Raw genomic sequence first — 19,119 nt, 5'->3', positions numbered from 1 at the left:
CCATGTAAACACTAATAAAAAGCTGCAGTAGCTGTATTCACATTGGACAAAGTAGACTGTGGAGCAAGGAAAATTACCAGGAATAAAAAGGGTCATTACATAACGATAAGCAAGTTAATACATTAAGAAGACATAACAATCCTGGGACTTCCCTGGTGGCCCAGTGGGTAAGACTCTGTGCTCCCAATGCAGGGGACCCGGGTTCAATCCCTGATCAGGGAACTAGATCCCGCAGGCATGCTGCAACTAAGAGTTTGCCTGCTGCAACGAGGATCCCATGTGCCGCAACTAAGACCCAGCACAGCCAAAATAAATAAATAAATAAATATTAAATTAAAAAAAAAAAAAAAAAGACATAATCCTAAATGTGTAAGCATCCACCTAACAAATGAGCCTCAAAGTAAATGGAGCAAAACCTAACAGAACTGAAAGGAGAAATAAACTCACGATTATAACTAGAGATTTCAACACTCCTCTCTTGGTAATCAATAAAAGAAGAAGACAGGAAATCAGCCAGGATATAGACGAACTGAACAACACTATTAGCCAACTGGATCTAAATGACATTTACAGAACACTCTACACAAAAACAGCACAATATACATTCTTTTCAAGTGTACCTGGGAAATTCACCAAAATAGAACATATCAAACCTTAGTAAATTTTAAAAAGCTGAGATCCTACAAAGTATGTTCCCTGACCATAATGCAATTAAACTAGAAATCATTATTAGAAAGACAACTGCAAAATATCCAAGTATTTAGAAACTAAAACACTTCTAAATAATTCATGAGTCAAAGACTAAGCTGCAAGGGAAATTAGAAAATATTTTGAACTGAAAGAGGATAAGCAATATATCAAAATTTGTGCGGTACACAAAATTTGTGGGGTCCTTCACAGAGGTAAATTTATAGCATTAAATACTAATACTTGTCAAGAAAGGTCACAAGTCAACAATCCAAGTTTCTGCTTTAAGAAACTAGAAAAAGAGCAAAATAAAGCCAAAGCAAGCATCAGAAAAAAAGAGCAGAAATCAATGAAATTGAAAACAGAAAACAAAACAAACAAAAAAATCAATGAAACGAAAATCTGGTTCTTTGAAATGACAGTAAAATTGATAAACATCTAGCCAAACTGGCCAAAGAAAAAAAGACAACAGGCACAAATTATCAATATGAGGAATAAAGGCAATACCACTATAGATCCCACAGACAAAAAATTAAGGAACGATGTTGTTTGACAACTAAGATTAAATGGACCAATTGCTTAAAAGCTACCAACTACCAAAACTCACTCAAGGAGAAATAACAACATGAAGAGTTCTATAACTATACTCAAATAATTTAAAGACATTTCCTCTTCTAATATATACTTGCATTCATTTGGTGGCTTTACTATTCAAAAGTCTAATTCACATGTTTGCTAAAAAAATACACAAATTTCCACTGATAGGAATGCAAAAGAATACACACTGTGTTGTATTCAACTCAATTTTTATCAGTACTGCTTGATATCTCATTAATGTGGATAGTATGTCCACTCTTAAAGGATCTCTGTTTATCAAAGTAAATCAAAGATATTACTTTATATTGATATTTATATCAAGTGAATTATTAACTATAGGAGAAGAGTATTACTTGAATAAGTACTCAATGACATACATACTAATGTTTAAATCCTGCAAAGCAGGACACCTCATTTCAAACAACTGAAGTGATCCTTAAAAAAAGTTGTGTAAAAATCAAGTATCTACTACTTACATAATATACTGAAAAGTACTGAAAAGTGCTAGAGAAGTATTTTATATAAGACTGAACCATATGAAATTGCCAATTATCAACTGGTTCAACCGAGAACAATGTAAGCATTCCTTGTTTTCTATATGATTCAGTGTTCTCAAGAGTTCTAGTCACTTCTACCAGAACGGTATTACAGTGTTGGGGACCGAAGTTCATTTTACATTTACCAAACGTATTCTGGAGATGTTTCATGACGAAAGTCATTTTCAAAACTAGGATATGAACGCATATGAGGAAAGGAGTACTGTACTTTTACGTGGCTAGAGAACCTTTGTTTGACCTCCACTTTCCAGGAGTCTATTTTTAACTCTTAAAAAAAAATAAGCCCTGTTATTCAAAACGTGGATTCACTATAGAGTAAGGATTAAGATCCACAAGCCTCAAAGTATGAAAAAGAGAGAATGCAACAAAATTACTAAGACCACATCATTCCTTTGCTCAAAACCCTTCAATATCTTATCTCACTGAGTCAAAGTTCTTACTATGGCCTTTACCCATTTCCTGCTTCTCACCTGCCTCCTTTACTCCAGCCCCCGTGGGCTTTTCTTGCTGTTCCTCAAACTTGCAGGTACACTCTCTCCTCAGGGCCTTTGTATTAACTACTCCCTCCAGCAGGAATGCTCTTCTCAAAGATATCCACACGACTCACCTCCTCATCTCCTTCGGGTCTGCTTAAATGTCATCTTCTCAAAATGGCCTTTTCTGACCAAGCTATTAAAACAGTATCCCTAGGGACTTCCCTGGTGGCGCTCCCAATGCAGGGGGCCGGGGTTCAATCCCTGGTCCGGGAACTAGATCCCACATGCATGCCACAACTAAGGAGCCCGCCAGCTGCAACTAAGATCCGACACAACCAAATAAATAAGTAAGTAAAATAAATAAATAAAATAAAATAGTATCCCTCCTACAAGACAAAAAAAATTTTTTTTGGTTTATTGTCTGCCTTTCTCCAATAGAATATAAACTACAAGGAAGAGAGACCTTTGTTTAATGCATTGCTATATCCTCAGAGTCTAGAACAGCAGCACGTAGAATCTGCTGAACAAGATTGGCACAAAAGACTGTATATATGCCTCCAATTAAAACTTCCCTCACAGATACTAAAAAAGAGGTAAGAAAACAGTTTGGAACCCCGCGCGCTTTGTAACTTAGAATGAAACAACTACCCTCTAGAAGAAAATATTTTATTTTCAACAAAATATACTAACGAATGGCTGGATTCCCTAAAAACAAAACATTAATGCTAAGCGCACACATGCTGCAAGTCTGTTGGTACTGAATGCTTTGGTTTATCACCCAAGACTTGTGCTAAGTCATTTTCCTACGAACCAAGAAATTCTGGCTAAAGATACTTAAGGAAAAATAAAAGCGGAGTTAACCTATTAATGCTGTACAAGGATTAGGAAATACAGAATATACGAGTCCAAAACTCACAGTACAGAGTGAGAGACCAGAAATCGAAATTGGGAGTGTTTGCCCCCTAGAGACACTGAGAGAGACAAAATCCACAAAGGATTGCACCCCTTTTCTTGGCGCTAGGCACGGCATGAACACTCATTCCGGGGATGCAGGGGGGCATGGAGTTTGGGACTGTGAGGCCTGGATTCCGATTAGGATTGGAGCCGTGTATCCGGGCCGCCCTCCTCTGCACAGACTTTCGCTCGGGAGAAAAAAGAGTGGCGACTGCGCCTACCAGCTCCCAAAAAGGCTTGGGGGAGGGGTGATGAAGGTAGACCCCTCCCCTTCCCCAAGGCAAGCCCAGGGCCCGCAGGACTCCCCAGTGTCCCGGCTCACCCGGCTCCCGGTTGATCTCGATGTCGAAGTGACACTGCGGCCGGTCCTGCGCCCCCATCGCGACCGAGGCGGCGGCAAGAGCTGGGAGAGACGGGGAGCAAAGCGGTCAGGGCGCGGGGTTAGGGCGGAGCCCGCGCCTCAGTCACCTCCCGCTGGCCTGGTGCGACAGCGCCCGAGGCCGAGACCAGCTCCTTCTCACCCCAGGCCTCCCGGCCCCCATGGAGCGCGCACACACATGCAGGCTAGCTCTTCACCTGGCTGGCCTCCAGCCTGAGATGCTCCCCGTGAGCTGAGGAGAAACCGCTGCCACCACGGCCGAAGCCCAACGCCACTAACAGACCACCACCCCCGCCCCCCTGGCCCGGCCTTCCAGTGCCACGCTAAACCCCGCGAGAGTCGGGACAAATACCGCGAGAGTACGGTCTTGAAGGCGGTGGGTAACCGAAGGGGGTGCGCTTACGTGGGCGTGCCTTGGAGCTCGAAGAGCCTCCAGCCCCGGCGCTCCTATTCCTGAGCTGGCCCTGTTTTGCCCCGCCCCTTTCCCCCCTTGTACGTTGGAATCAGTCGCCCAATCTGGGAGCCCCGGACGCGCCTGTGCTCTCTACTTTCTGTGGTCCTTTCTCCAGGGCCGTGTCTATGTATTTGCAGATACCGCGAGGCTTTGCTGTTTCCGAAGCTGCGAAACAGTTGGGAGAATGAGGTTGTTGACGTGTAGTAAAGCGACAGAGCTTTGGTTTTCTTTTTCTCAAGGAGTAGTTATGACACTATCCCGTTAGACCATTTGTCTCACTTCAAAGGCCTTTAGGCTGAATTGTGCGTTCGTCCCCGCTTTGGGGCCAGCGTCACTGGTATAGTTGTGTTCAAGGCCATTCTTCCTCTTTTGTGAAGTGTCAGTTCAAGACCTTTGCCCTTATTTGAATCGCGTTCTTCGTCTTATAGAATGCAAGGGTTCTGGATACTAACGTGTTGTTAGATGATATATGTATGTTTTGAATACAACTCTCTTGTTAGGTTTATGTAAGTGCGAATATTTTCTCCCAATCTGCGTCTTGTCTTTTCATTGTTTTGAAAGTGGCTTGTGCAAAGCAGTTTTTAATTTTTGATTCAATCACTTGATCAATTTTTTCTTTTATGGGTTGTGCTTCTTTGTGTAGGAAATCTCTGCCTACCCCAAGCTCGAGAAGATTTTCTCCTATGTTTTCTTTTAGAAGTTTTGTAGCCCAACCTTACACCATAGGTGTAAGCCTATGATCTATTAGAATTTGTGGATGTGGGGTCAGGTAGAAGTTGAGGTTCATTCTTTTCCCCGTAGGGCTATACAGTAGTTCCACCACCATTTGTTGAAAAGACTTTTATCCATTGAATTACCATGGCTTTGTGACCACACATGTGCGATTCTATTTCTGGACTCTATTTGTTACACTGATGTATCTTTAGGCTGGGACCACACTGTTGGGTTGTAATTGTTTTCCATTATTTTCTTAAAATTGTAAAATATACTTTACATAAAATTATCTTTTAACTGTTTTTAAGCTTACAGTTCAGAGGCTGTTAACTACATTCACATTGTTGTGCAACCATCACCACCATCTATCCATAAGACAATTTTCATCTTGTAAAACTAAAACTTTGGGGACTTCCCTGGTGGTGTGGTGGTTAAGAATCCGCCTGCCAATGCAGGGGACACAGGTTCGATCCCTGGTCCGGGAAGATCCCACATGCCGCGGAGCAACTAAGCCCGTGCACCACACCTACTGAGCCTGTGCTCTAGAGCCTGCGAGCCACAACTACTGAGCCTGCATGCCACAACTAGTGAAGCCCGTGTGCCACAATTACTGGAGCCTGAGCACCTAGAGTCCGTGCTCCGCAACAAGGGAAGCCACCGCAATGAGAAGCCGGCACACCGCAACGAAGAGTAGCCCCCGCTCGCTGCAACTAGAGAAAGCCTGTGCGCAGCAATGAAGACCCAAAGCAGCCAAAAATAAATAAATAAAAATTTTTAAAAAACTAAACTAAAACTTGGTACCAATTAAACAATAACTCCTCATTCTCCCCTCTACCCAGGATCTGGTAACCACTCTCTACTTTTTTTGTTTGTTTTTGTTTTACTTTATTGTGGTAAGAACACAACATGAGATCCACCCTCTTTAAAAATTTTTTGGCCATATCATGCAGCATGTGGGATCTTAGTTCCCCAACCAGGGATCGAACCCACACCCCCTGCAGTAGACGTGCAGAGTCTTAACCACTAGATGGCCGGGTAAGTCCCGAGATCCACCCTCTTAACAGATTTTTAAGTGTTCAAGCTGTCTAATAAAGGGGGGCAGCTGCCATCCCACTCCAGCTGATGGTTGCCACATGGATCTGTAACTCAGCATTGCTAGAAAGCCAGGCTTTCCTAGGAAATCCTCTTGTTTTTTAAATATTAGCAACTAATTCAAAACTAAATACATTGCACAGCACCCACCATATCTGCTGATCAGATTAGGCCCATGAGCAGCCTACTTGGCATGGAGTATGAGCACGAACCACATGAATAGTAGAGGAGGGAGGAGACCAAGGATGGGTTAGAACCCTACAGATGGCAGAATGGGTGGGGGAGCAGGCTCCCTTCCAGACTTGAGAAGGCCTAGAAAGGGCCAGAGCCTTCAGCTAACACACAAAGCTAACACACTTGGATGTTTACCATGTGCCCAGCTCTCAACTGCATTATCTCCATCTCACAACGTGAGGAGGTGGATACTACTTTCATTATCCCCATTTTAGAGCTGAGGAAACAGAACTTTCAGAGGTTGTGTTAGATCTGGGACTCAAAATGAGGGCCCTCTTCACTGTTTACATGTTACAGCCTCCCTGGGTTGCAACCCTTGACTCCAACAAAAGGAGCTTTTAATTTTGGGTTCACAAGAATCTCTTTGCCTCATTTAACAGATAAGTCTCAAAGAGGGAAGGTTCTTTATAGAACAAAGCTAATAGAGGCAAAAAGAACAATAAAATAGAAAATCACCATTATGTAATCCCTGAGGAAGTAACAGATCAAAGCTGGGTAGATCATAATTTAAGTGAAAGGCTATCAGGAACTTGATAATAAATCAAAGTAGGTTATTTCCTGATGTGATGCGAAAGCAAGCACCTATCACTTCCTATGATGTATTCTTGCCAAAAATATTAGAACCTGAGTCTGAATGAGCCTCTACCAGTTTATAGGAAAAGTGGGCGATTAGTGGGACAGATATAATGACACCACAGGGATACAACAGAAATGTGAAAAATTTTAGAGCAAATGACCTAGTTTTTCCAACAAGTGGCAAAGAAAAGAAAAGGGAACTGTGAAGTATTTTTAGAGACTTAAGGGACATCAACAAAATGCAGGGTGTAAATCTTGTTTGGATCCTGATTCAGACACATCAACAAAAACACGTTTTGTGGGAACAAAAGAAAACTGAACATCGTGGAATTCAGGGCATGCTACTCCAAAATATGGCACCTTGGCATATTGAATATTTTAAGCTGAAGGAATTTGAGAAATGGCAGATGCTGGAAGGACTCTCAGACCTTCTCCCATGAAACAGGTCATGAGACCCTCATATTAGAAGTGTCCTCCCTACATCCAGAGGGACACAGATTTTTAACAAAAAGGCCTTACTAAGTTCCCTCCAGTTTACTACACTTAGCTCATACCCTTATGTCCTCTAAGGACATAACTTTCTACTTTTCATCAAACTTACTATAAAAACGCTCAGGTTTAACTGCTTCTTTGGGTCTTCATTTCCTTATGAAGGCTCCCATGTCATATAAAACTTATATTAAATAAATTTGTATGCTTTTCTTTTATTAATCTGTCTTTCGTTACAGAGGCCTAGCCAAGAACCTTAAAAGGATAGAAAGAAAAAGATACTCTTCCTCCCCTATCACATCTTCTATTAGTAGATGTTAGATAATAATTAAGAATTACTATTAATTGTGTTAGCAATGATAATGGTGTTGTAACATATATTTTTAAGTCTTCACACTTTTTCTCAAAAACCAAATGGAAAACTTATTACATGAAAATTCCTATACCTCAATATCAGTCTTTTGTGGAAAGGCAAGCTTTATTTCAAAGCAACCTGAAAAGAGCAGTCAGGGGGTCCACAACCGCAAACTGGTAGGAGGGAACACACAGTTACATGTCCATTGGCAGGGTCTCAGTCGGGAGTCTCGCCCAATACCTGCTCAGTTTCCTCTTCAGGTTGAAACTGAAAAGGTAGACTCGAAGATGCCCCTGATGTCCAAACACACTTATTTCAGGAAGGAGGACACCTGGAGTCAACTTAATTGAGCGAATCCGCTTAATTATTAAAATAAATATTTATTCTCTCTGAGAATATGGTTAATTTAGTAGCTTTCTTTGCATTTTCGAGCCACAGAGGTTCCATTCACCTTCTAAGCAGTTGAGTTGGTAAGGATCCTGCCTCCATTTCCTAGGAAATAGATTACATTTGATTACTCCTCACAACAGCCAACTGGAAGATTATTCCATTGCTTTTGAGGCACTGGTTGGGTTGGCGTCTGCGATGGTGGCCAAATAAATGAGATTTCTGTGTAACACATGCTGGTACCTATGGGTAAAAAACAGGTAAAATTTAGACGTTTGCTTTTACTGAACATGAACAAAAAACTGGAAAAGAATTTATCCAGCCTAGTGAATGGCTCATCCACTGATTGGATCACTCAGTGTTGTCAACCTTCTTATTTAACATATTAAAGGAAAATATATCCAGAATCTTACCTGTTCTCACTTCTCACTTCCATAGCTACCTCTCTAGGCCAAGCCACTATCACTTCTTGCTTGGACTACTGGAGCAGTCTCCTAATCTGTCTCCCTGCTCTACCTTTGCACCCCTACTCTAATTATCCACATAGCAGCCTGAGTGATCACTGTACAATTTAGGTCAAGATCATGTCATACCTCTGTTCAAAACCCTCCAAAGGCTCCCATCTCATTATGAGTAAAGCTAAGCCCTCATGGCCTATAAGGCCCTACATGATCAGGGCCTCTAGTTACCCTCTCTGATCTCATCTCCTACCACTTGCCCTTTACTCACCGAGTTCTGGCCAGAGTGGCCTCCTTGCTATGACTTGAAGATATCCAGCACGCTCTAGCCTAGGGGCTTTTCCACCTGATACTCTCTCTGATTCACGTATCTGCATAGCTGCTCCCCCACCTAAGGCGTCTACTCAAATGTCACATCAAAGATACCGGGTATAAACTAGCACTCTTCCCCCCACTTACCCTGCTTTATTCTTATTCGAAGTGCTTATTAGTATGTGCCTAATTATATGATTCTACAGTCTAGAAGGTAAGTTCCATGAAAGCAGAGCTGGTATCTGTTTTGGTACTGATTCCCCAGTGGCTGAAACAGTGCCTGGTACTCAGTATTACTTATAAAATATCTTGAACAGGGAATTCCCTGGCGGTCCAGTGGTTAGGACTTGATGCTTCCGATGCAGGGGGCACGGTTTTGATCCCTGGTCGGGGAACTGAGATCCCGCATGCCACACAGCAACCCCCCCAAAAAAAATCTTGAACAAACTTAAAGAAGGGACAAGACACTTCCATGATCAATGCACACTTACTATAATAGCGATTCTCAATCAGGGGGTAGAGCTCTCCACCTAGGAAGACAAATCAGGCTAGGGGGCAGGAAGCGTGGACTGTGCAGTGTGAAAAGGTCCATTAGGAGACTTTGATAACTTTCTTGCCCCATAGTTTGAGAATCACTGCACCAAATAGAGTGTTTTGCAACTATTTTCCATATAGAAAAATGAGAGTATTTACTATAAACTGTACAAAAGCAAATTACCAAATGCCAGTGTCCAATGTAAAGACTTACCCAAAGATGGATATCTCTACTATTCCACTGAGCTGTTCAGTGAGGGATTGCAGGTTACTTTTTTAGGGGGTGGGAAAAGCATGGCTTCAGTAACAATGAAATAAAATTTTTTTTCTGTAATAAATGGGGCATAATTCCTGGAACGACATTTAGAAAAGAGGCTGTTTTCTCTCATTTTGGCATATGGCTAGACAGCACATTAAATTACTGTGCCAAATTTACCTCTGTCTTAACCTGGAAATCTTTTATTGGTCTTTGCATGTGTTACAAGAAAAGTATGAGCCAGGGTTCCATGACCAGAAAGCAGCCACTGCTCTCATCATCTCCTGACACTAGTTTTCCGAGTGCTTTCCTCCCCATCCCTGCTGTCATCGGCTGACATGACTTCACGTGAAGCAGTCTTTGCAATGAGCACAATTCAAGTTTTGAAGAGGGAGCCACGTCTGACTCCAAGCTTCACAGTGCACTGTCCGTATGGTCTTGGGCAGGTAAGTAACCTCTCTGAGCCTCATCTGCGATCAATCACTCAAGACTCCTAGTTCAGGTCAGCTGCTGTATTCCTACACTGGCTTCCCCGCCAAACTCATTAGTCAGGGGAATAGGGAGGGGACTTACTGGACGCATTCATTCGCCCGGCCTTTGTTCTGATATTCCACAATACAGCGGATCAACTGATCATTCTCCTCCAGGAGCTGAAAGATCAAAGGGTCAGTGCAGCACGACATCAGGACGGCGGGGACAACTGCCTCCTTCCCCCACCCCCGCCCCAATGCCGGGATTTCCAGCCCCAGCGCCTCTGCTGACTTCATTCCCAGCTGACGGCAAGTCACCCTAGGCACACCAGTCTCAGCTGCTCACTCCAGGAAGCTTCCAGCACCCGTAGCACTTCGGGATCTCTGCTAAGATCGCTCTGCCCGCATTAGAGCTCACCCGCTGGATCGTCTCCTGATTGACTTCCGCCTTGCCTCTCAGCCAGTCCGGCACGAAGGCCACCGACATCCCGGGAAGCCAGGTTGGAAAGCTGCCTCACGCCTTGCAGACCCCCGCGCGTCTAGACCAGAGCTGACCAGCAGCCCTAGACGCCCTACAGCCGCAGCAAGGACCCACGATAAGTGGGCCTACGCTCTCGACGTTGATTGGGTCCTCCCACCTAGGGGGCGGGGAACAGGCGGAACGTCATTTGTGATTGGGCGCGCAAGAGCGATTCTCAGCGTCCTCCTCCGACCCCGCCCCTGGGGCTTCGGTGCTGTTTGTGGTTCTTTTGTGTTTGCGCAAGCTAGCCTCAGGGGTGGGGTCCGGCGTCAGCTCCTCGCCTTTTAGGCTTTGGGAGCTCTTTGCGGCAGCACCTTCCCCAGGGTCACACAGTAATCGAGGCTGGAACCTGGATATCTGGCTCCAAATCCATACCTCTTTCAACACCACTCTGGTGCCTCCGGGCCTGCGTCTGGAGCCTGAACCCTGGGCATTGCCTCCTGCCAAGCCAAACCCTGCAGGGCCAAGGAAAACACCGGTGTCAGCTTTACCCTTTGCTGAGGGAGAAACTCGCCTATAGGCCTCTTTTTCCTTTGGGCCCTTCTTTTTTTTTTTTTTAAATCAGATTTACAACCCTAAAAAGCACTATTATTTTCCCCAATTTACAGATGAGAAAACAGAGGTTAAGTAACTTGCCCAAGATCTCATAGCTACTAAGGGCAAAGTCAGTATCTGAACAGAAGCAGTCTGGCTTTAAAAATTTTGATCTCAACCACTGCCCTGCACAGCCTATGCACCATACTGCGGAGGTGGTTTGCTGCAAGATAAAGGGAGGAAGCTGGGCCAACCTCTTGGGCCACAGTGTTACTGCTGGCAACCACTAAAACTCTGAATTGGTTGTCTTCTCTTTTGTCTAGTCCATCCATGGTGAACATGGGAGCAAGGCTGGTTTTCTCTGTAGCAGAGAGTGAGAAGCAGCCACTTAATTTAGGAGGCAGATCTTGGAAGACTTTACTCCTCAAAAGGGGTATCAGGGCAATTCTGCCTTCTAGATCTTCATTTCCCTGAGTGGTGGCCCTGATCCAGAGCAGGCTCATCTGCTTTGCTGGGCTCTCCCTCCACAATTCCCTTACTCATCCCTCGTAGGAGGTTTCATCCCATTTAACAGAGGGCTAAGTGTGAGTGATAAATTAGCTATGGATGTGTACAGTTTGAGGTGATGTCTAATGGAGATGTTGAAGTTTGTGGCTGGCTGTTTGGCTGGAACTCAGGGCCAAGGACTGGGCTGGTGATGTAAACTTTGAGAAGAATCACTTGTGGAAACTGGCATCATCCTTGAAGCTACTCTGTCACCCTTTCACATCCAATTCATCACCAAGTCCTGTTGATCTTGCGCCTATATTTCTCTGCAGCCTGCCCAGTTCTTTTCCTCTTTACCACCCTTCCTGCCTAAGCTCCAGCTTCATCCTCTCTTGCCCAGTCAACTGCACTGGCATCCCAGCTGGTCCTACCACAGTTTCCATGAGCCTTCTCCACTTTGATCTTAACATCAGCAGCCAAAGTGAATTTTACAAAATGCAAATCCAATCAGTTTTCCCCTGTCCCAAACTCTACCATGGCCTCCAAGAGCCTATATGGTCTTACCTCTTCTTTGCTCTCTAGTAGCTCTCACTCTACTCCTTTACTCTCTAAACTCTGCATTTCAGCCAAAGCAGTCTTGAGGAAAAAAGCAGAGCTGGAGGAATCAGACTCCCTGACTTCAGACTATATTACAAAGCTAATCAAGACAATATGGTACTGGCACAAAAACAGAAATATAGGTCAATGGAACAGGATAGAAAGCCCAGAGATAAACCCACACACCTCTGGTCAACTAATCTATGACAAAGGAGGCAAGGGTATACAATGGAGAAAAGACAGTCTCTTCAATAAGTGGTGCTGGGAAAACTGGACAGCTACATGTAGAAGAATGAAATTAGAACACTCCCTGACACCATACACAAAAGTAAACTCAAAATGTATTAGAGACCTAAATGTAAGACCGGACACTATAAAACTCTTAGAGGAAAACATAGGAAGAACACTCTTTGACATAAATCACAGCAAGATCTTTTTTGATCCACCTCCTAGAGTAATGGAAATAAAAACAAAAATAAACAAATGGGACCTAATGAAACTTAAAAGCTTTTGCAAAGCAAAGGAAACTACAAACAAAACGAAAAGACAACCCTCAGAATGGGAGAAAATATTTGCAAATGAATCAACGGACAAAGGATTAATCTCCAAAATATATAAACAGCTCATGCAGCTCAATATTAAAAAAACAAACAACCCTTAAAAAAAAAACAAAAAACAAACAAACAAAAAAACAACCCAATCCAAAAATGGGCAGAAGACCTAAATAGACATTTCTCCAAAGAAGACATACAAATGGCCAAGAAGCCCATGAAAAGCTGCTCAACATCACTAATTATTAGAGAAATGCAAATCAAAATTACAATGAGGTATCACCTCACACCAGTTAGAATGGGCATCATCAGAAAATCTACAAACAACAAATGCTGGAGAGGGTGTGGAGAAAAGGGAACCCTCTTGCACTGTTGGTGGGAATGTAAACTGATACAGCCACTATGGAGAACAGTATGGAGGTTCCTTAAAAAACTAAAAATAGAATTACCACATGACCCAGCAATCCCACTACTGGGCATATACCCAGAGAAAACCACAATTCAAAAAGACACATGCACCCCAATGTTCATTGCAGCACTATTTACAATAGCCAGGACATGGAAGCAACCTAAATGCCCGTCGACAGACGAATGGATAAAGAAGTTGTGGTACATATATACAATGGAATATTACTCAGCCATAAAAGGGAACGAAACTGGCTCATTTGTAGAGACGTGGATGGATCTAGAGACTGTCATACAGAGTGAAGTAAGTCAGAAAGAGAAAAACAAATATCGTATGTTAACACATATATGTGGAACCTAGAAAAATGGTACAGATGAACCAGTTTGCAGGGCAGAAATAGAGACACATGTAGAGAACAAACGTATGGACACCAAAGGGGGAAAGTGGCGGGGGTGGGGTGGGGTGGTGTGATGAATTGGGAGATTGGGATTGACATGTATACACTAATATGTATAAAATTGATAACTAATAAGAACCTACTGTATAAAAAAATAACTAAAATAAAATTTAAATGATAAAAAATAAAAAATAAAAAAATAAAAATAAACTCTGAGTTTCTTCTCTCTTTCCTTTTTTTTTTTGGTGGGAAAATATACATAACACAAAACTTACCATTTTAACCATTTGTAAATGTACAGTTCTGTGACATTTAGTACATTACATTGTTGTGCAACCATCACCACCATCCATTTCCAGAACTTTTTCATCTTTCCCAACTGAAATTCTGTGCCTATTAAATAACTCCCCATCCATCTCCCCTCCCCACACCCCCATCCAGTGTTGGTTTTCATCCTTCAAGGAGTCCTGCAGCAGTCCGCACAGAGTTCTTTATACATCTCTCTGTCTGAAACACTCTTCTTCCCTTTGCCTAGTAGCTACTACTCATCCAGTGTCACGTTCTCAGGGAAGCCTCCTTGAACCCCCAAGTCCAGACCAGAAGCTCCTGTAAATTCTTTCAAAACCCGTGCTCCTCTCGGAAGAGCACATAGCTCGGTTTGTACTTAAACATGTGCTGTGTGTTGTGGGATGGGTGCTCTCACTCTGCTCTCCTATCGTAGTTTTTACTGTCAGGAGTTACTCGCTGTGTCCACAGTGCCCGGCATAGTGTCTGGTTCGCAACAGGTGCTCACAAATTGTTTAATGAATAAACGGATGAACACTCCTTCCCAATCTCCCTTCAGCCGGTCATCCGTCTGTGACTACGTCCGCCCCCAGACTGGGGTGTGTTCCTGGGGGTCGGACTTTGGCATCTCATCCAGGCTGGCAGGTGGCTGTGCTCTTTGGTTTGCCTATCTCGGGCCTCCCGCCAAGCAGACAACTGAACCCACGCCCCGGGCGTGTCGCGGCGTCACGCGGAACCTCCCTGCCTCCACACGTCAGTCCGTTCGCTACCCTGGCAGGAACTGAGCTTAAACTGCAAAACTTCTCTCACCTCCGGACGTGGGAATTACAGGCTTGGAACTCAAATCCACGCGGGTGAGAGCCGAGAGATGTGAGGAAAATTGGGAGGCGCGCCCCAGCCACGCCCCATCTACATTTCGGTCGCAGTCCTTTAAGAACCGCTTCATTCAAGACTCCGCCGGGACCAGGCAGTGTGGGCGCACCAGGATTGGTCGGTTCGGGTTTGGGTGTTGCTCAGCAGCAGCGAATGAGGGCGTGGGGTGGTGTTTCAAGACTCGCGCATGCGCATCGCCGCCTACCTGCGCCTGGGCCGCCGGTGACCCGGGCCAGGTTCGCCGGGTGGGCTAAGGTTGCGGAGAAGGCGGAAGGTGGCGCGGCGGCGCGGCGGGAGGGCGCCGACTCCCGGAGGCCGCCGTCGGGGCGAGGTGAGGGCTGGCGGGAGGAGGCGGGCGCTGCAGTCCGTTAGTCAAGAGCTGGCGGGGTCGGTTGTGGCGCAGGGCGGGCCTGGAGGTGGAGGGCCGTCCCTCCCCCCCGGGCCCGCCCAGCCATCAGGCCCGGCTTAGCTCTCCAGGGCTTCGTCTGGCGTCCCGAAGTCTTCTGCCCACCCTTTTCTGCCGCCGGCTGCTCTCCTGACTCCAGGACGATCCGAGGTGCGCGCCTGCCAGGAACCCTCAGCGGCCGACGCGGGTAGAGCGCTGCCCCCAGTGGGAGGAGACGGGGTGTGTCCAGTGATAGAGGGGATGATTGTTTCCTTAATTATCCACGAAACTCAGGTAGAGTGTTTTAATAGCAAACTTCCCTTCGCGTGCCAATATTATAAGACTTGGTTTACCAAATACTGGGTGCACTAGACCAGCTTTTCTGAATATCAGATGTTCAGAGGTACTGTATATTTGTGTCCATTACAGGATTACATCTAGACTTCCAGAGCCAGAAGGATTAAGCACCCCGGTGCTTAATTAGGTTTGTAGACATCAAAGCCACAAAAGAATATTCCCAGTGGTTAAAAGTAACTGGTGAAATTTGTGACACGATCAGAAAAGTAATAAAGCTCAGACTGTGGATAGGGTAAATTTTCATTAAATTTTACAAAGAAGGGAATGAATTAATTCCCTTCTTTGTAAAATTTAATGAAAATTTACCCTATCCACAGTCTGAGCTTTATTACTTTTCTGATAGAGATAATTTTAGTAAAATAAAAATGTAAATAATTGAAAGTGCTTTAGTATTGCTAAACAGAATTAAATTGACATAACAGTTTGCTCTGGAAAATACATTTTAGACAATGTTGTTATAGCTCCAGGGGTTTGTGTTTACAACACAGAGGACATCTTGGGGCCCCAAAGCTTTTTATTCTTAGAAGGAGCCTCAGAGATCCACCGCATCCAAAGATGACCGATGATCAGAGAGGAAAACCAACTTATCCAAAGTAATACAATGAGTAAGGAGCAGTTGTAACTAGTGTAATCCTAGGCCTTGGCTGCTTTTATTAACAGGTCTCTGATTAGTTCTAAGTATTAGTGCTCCAGGGGAAGGAATTGTTTTCGGGAAATAGAGAAGCTGTAATCCCAAAGACTGGATTTAGAGAAGCAGAATGTAGTGGAAAGATCATAGGCTTTCCAGTATTTTGAGTAAGGAAGTTTTGGATGGAATACTGGCTCTACCACTTGAGCCTTGGAGCTACAGTTTCCTTTCTGTCCAGTGTAGATTATGCCTACCCCATAGATGGTTATGAGCATTAAATAACATTATCAGTGTAAAAGTTCCTAGCACAGTGCCTGACATATAATATTAGTTGCTATCAAATTCAGCCCCCTACTCTTCTTAGCTCCTAACAAGTGACAGACTTGACGCGTACCCTCTCCCCACCCCATCTCCAAGCAATGCGGAACCAAGGCACTTTCTTGAACTACAAATGAGGTAACCAGTTCTCAGGTCCTGTGGCTGAAGGTGAATTCAGTAAGGGTGATATAACTCTATTTTGTCTTCTGTATTTTTTAAATTTTATTTTAAATTTATTTTATTTTTGGCTGCGTTGGGTTTTCATTGCCGCGCGCGCGGGCTTTCGCTAGTTGCGGCGAGCGGGGGGTACTCTTCGTTGCGTTGCGCGGGCTTGTCATTGCGTTGGCTTCTCTTGTTGCGGAGCACGGGCTCTAGGCACACAGGCTCAGTAGTTGTGGCTCACGGGCTCGGTAGTTGTGGCTCACGGGCTCTAGAGCGCAGGCTCAGTAGTTGTGGCGCACGGGCTTAGTTGCTCTGCGACATGTGGGATCTTCCCGGACCAGGGCTCGAACCCGTGTCCCCTGCATTGGCAGGCGGATTCTTAACTACTGCACCACTAGGGAAGCCTCTGTCTTCTGTATTTTGGATTTGAGGAGTGGGTAATGCCTTATTGTGAACGCTTGTGTTTGAATATTTGTGTGCCAAGTGAAACTAGTTTTGCTTGTTTAAATTACTATTTTGCAAGGCCTGGTCATTTAATGCTGTTTGTCTCTCCCCCTTTCTTTCTGTCTCTCTTTTGGAGGGAGGAGAAGTGTATGTGGCAGGGGTTTGAGAGAGGGTTAAGGATACAGGGATGAAAAGAAACCAGTTGGAACAAGGGGGCCCTCCAGCTAAGCACAGTCTTTTGCCGGTAGAATATGGGTAATCTCTGACATGAGCAGTTTATAAATAGATGCTGAGAAAAGGATTTAGGAAATGGCAGAGGCAGATTAAAATATAATTTTGATAAAACCTAATAGTAACTAGAGTGCTATATTTGATTACTATTTCAGTTTCTATTTTAAAAAATTTCATTTATGTAAACCTCTTTTTTCCTCTCCAAGTAGAGATTTATCGTGGAAAAATTTTTATTAGTTTTAAAACCTAATTTTTTTTTTTACAAGTTTTATTAGTTTAAAAGTTTTTATTGAGGGCTTCCTAATATGTGCCAGACGTAGTGCCAGGTTACAGGGCCTGCTGGCCTGTAGAAGGAGCTAGTAAGACAGATTTGTATGTCGGGGTGAGCACTCTTAGGCTGCCTTTGTCCTTGTGTAATTGATAATATTTTTTCTGTAACTGTGACATGATTTTCCAGATTCATGCCACTGCTTTCCTGTTTTAAACTGAGTACTGGTTATCTGCAAGTGGCTTTTATTTTAATGAATTCAGAGATTATAGTACCTACCAGTTTAGAAATGTCATGTAGGAATGGAGCTGCTCCCTATAAAACATGCCCTTCAACATTCATGCATAAATCATCAGAATTACAGTTAATTAGCATAAAAGATTATTGGTCTACTAGTAGAGATATTTTTAAATGACATTTAAATGTAAAAAGCAAGTATGAGCATACTTTAAGTGATATAAAAACCTTAAGGTAATACTTTTTTTTTCTGTTTTTACTTTAAAGTAATTATACTGACAGGAAATTGCAGAGATAGTACAGAGTATGATTGATAGACTGTATGATAATTGCAAGCTTAGTTTTATTTTTTATTTATTTATTTATTTATTTTTTAATTAATTAATTTATTTATTTATTTTTGGCTGTGTTGGGTCTTCGTTTCTGTGCTAGGGCTTTCTCTAGTTGCGGCAAGCGGGGGCCACTCTTCATCGCGGTGCGCGGGCCTCTCACTGTCGCGGCCTCTCCCGTTGCAGAGCACAGGCTCCAGACGCGCAGGCTCAGTAGTTGTGGCTCACGGGCTTAGTTGCTCCGTGGCATGTGGGATCTTCCCAGACCAGGGCTCGAACCCATGTCCCCTGCATTGGCAGGCAGATTCTTAACCACTGCGCCACCAGGGAAGCCCCAAGCTTAGTTTTAAAATAAACTATTTTCCAGAGTGACTGTACTGTTTTACAGTCCTGCCGGTAATGTGTGAGAGATCCAGTTCTCACACATGATGCACATCAAATGCTGTGCATGCTTGCCACCATTTGATATTGTCACTTTAAAAATTTTTACCTGTGCCAGTAAGTATGTAGTATTATCTCATTGTGATCTTAAGTTGCATCTCCCTTAATAGCTAGTGATGCTAAACATCTTTTCACGTTCTTATTTGCCATTTCTATATCCTCTGGTGAAATGTCTGTTCATGTACTTTGTCCATTTTCTAACTGAATTATTTGTTTTATAACATTGAGGTTTTTTTAAAATTTATTTTATTTTATCCATTTATTTAATTTTTGGCTGCATTGGGTCTTCGCTGCTGCACGCGGGTTTTTCTCTAGTTGCGGCGGGCGGGGGCTACCCTTTGTTGTGGTGCGCAGGCTTCTCATTATGGTGGCTTCTCTTGTTGCGGAGCACGGGCTTTAGGCGCGCGGGCTTCAGTAGTTGTGGCTCACGGGCTTCAGTAGTTGTGGCTCACGGGCTCTAGAGCGCAGGCTCAGTAGTTGTGGCGCACGGGCTTAGTTGCTCCGCGGCATGTGAGATCTTCACAGACCAGGGCTCGAACCCGTGTCCCCTGCATTGGCAGGCGGACTCTTAACCACTGCACCACCAGGGAAGCCCAACTGTTGAGTTTTGAGAGTTCTTTAAAAATTCGAGATATCTAGAGTCCTTTATTAGGTATGTGGTTTAAAAATATTTTTTTCCCAGTCTCTAG

The 19,119-nt window shown here is 43.9% G+C and overlaps 4 protein-coding genes across 10 annotated transcripts in view; 1 reads left to right on the top strand and 3 right to left on the bottom strand.

Moving 5' to 3' along the window:
• The window catches only part of NKTR (natural killer cell triggering receptor), a 49,140-nt gene extending 45,133 nt beyond the window's left edge, over positions 1-4,007 (bottom strand). For 2 of the 4 annotated variants that reach the window (XM_082348351.1, XM_082348350.1), the window contains exons 1-2: positions 3,848-4,007; positions 3,594-3,674 (exon numbers count right to left, since the gene is read on the bottom strand). In XM_082348351.1, the coding sequence (XP_082204477.1) occupies positions 3,594-3,651 (58 nt within the window). In that variant the 5' untranslated portion in view covers positions 3,652-3,674; positions 3,848-4,007. Of the gene's footprint in view, positions 1-3,593; positions 3,675-3,828 lie in introns of all 4 variants that reach the window. The other 2 variants (XM_082348354.1, XM_082348349.1) reach the window with 2 other exon arrangements.
• A 3,661-nt stretch (positions 4,008-7,668) lies between these two features.
• Positions 7,669-10,605, bottom strand: SS18L2 (SS18 like 2). The gene is made up of 3 exons (XM_082348816.1): positions 10,400-10,605; positions 10,085-10,161; positions 7,669-8,194 (listed from the first exon to the last, which is right to left on the bottom strand). Exons 1-3 carry the CDS (start codon positions 10,466-10,468, stop codon positions 8,107-8,109), a joined length of 234 nt encoding a protein of 77 aa, XP_082204942.1. The 5' UTR covers positions 10,469-10,605; the 3' UTR covers positions 7,669-8,106.
• LOC309608515 (uncharacterized protein) lies at positions 10,554-14,703 on the bottom strand (the record flags this gene model as incomplete). Of its 2 annotated transcripts, XM_082348797.1 has the most annotated exons (3): positions 10,554-10,619; positions 10,877-10,956; positions 14,568-14,703. In XM_082348797.1, 3 exons carry the CDS (start codon positions 14,701-14,703, stop codon positions 10,554-10,556), a joined length of 282 nt encoding a protein of 93 aa, XP_082204923.1. The 2 variants fall into 2 exon arrangements, with proteins under 2 accessions (XP_082204923.1, XP_082204922.1); XM_082348796.1 differs by lacking the exon at positions 10,554-10,619 and having other exon boundaries at positions 10,634-10,956.
• The window catches only part of SEC22C (SEC22 homolog C, vesicle trafficking protein), a 25,614-nt gene continuing 17,464 nt past the window's right edge, over positions 10,970-19,119 (top strand). Inside the window, exon 1 of one of the 3 annotated variants that reach the window (XM_082348722.1) lies at positions 10,970-15,309. The gene's annotated coding sequence lies outside the window, so the exon portion shown is untranslated. The remainder of the gene's footprint in view (positions 15,310-19,119) is intronic. The other 2 variants (XM_082348724.1, XM_082348723.1) reach the window with 2 other exon arrangements.

Source organism: Balaenoptera borealis, assembly GCF_965194805.1.
Source record: "Balaenoptera borealis genome assembly, chromosome: 12".
NCBI lineage: Eukaryota > Metazoa > Chordata > Mammalia > Artiodactyla > Balaenopteridae > Balaenoptera > Balaenoptera borealis.
This window is presented reverse-complemented; position numbering and strand designations above follow the sequence as displayed.

Bases quoted from the DNA above. Each gene is read 5' to 3' on its own strand.
- SS18L2 (XM_082348816.1), bottom strand. From the start codon at position 10,468: ATGTCGGTGGCCTTCGTGCCGGACTGGCTGAGAGGCAAGGCGGAAGTC. The intron at 10,162-10,399 runs GTGAGCTCTAAT...TTGATCTTTCAG, and splicing joins ATCAGGAGACGATCCAGCGG to CTCCTGGAGGAGAATGATCA. The intron at 8,195-10,084 runs GTAAGTCCCCTC...TTTTACCCATAG, and splicing joins CGGGCGAATGAATGCGTCCA to GTACCAGCATGTGTTACACA.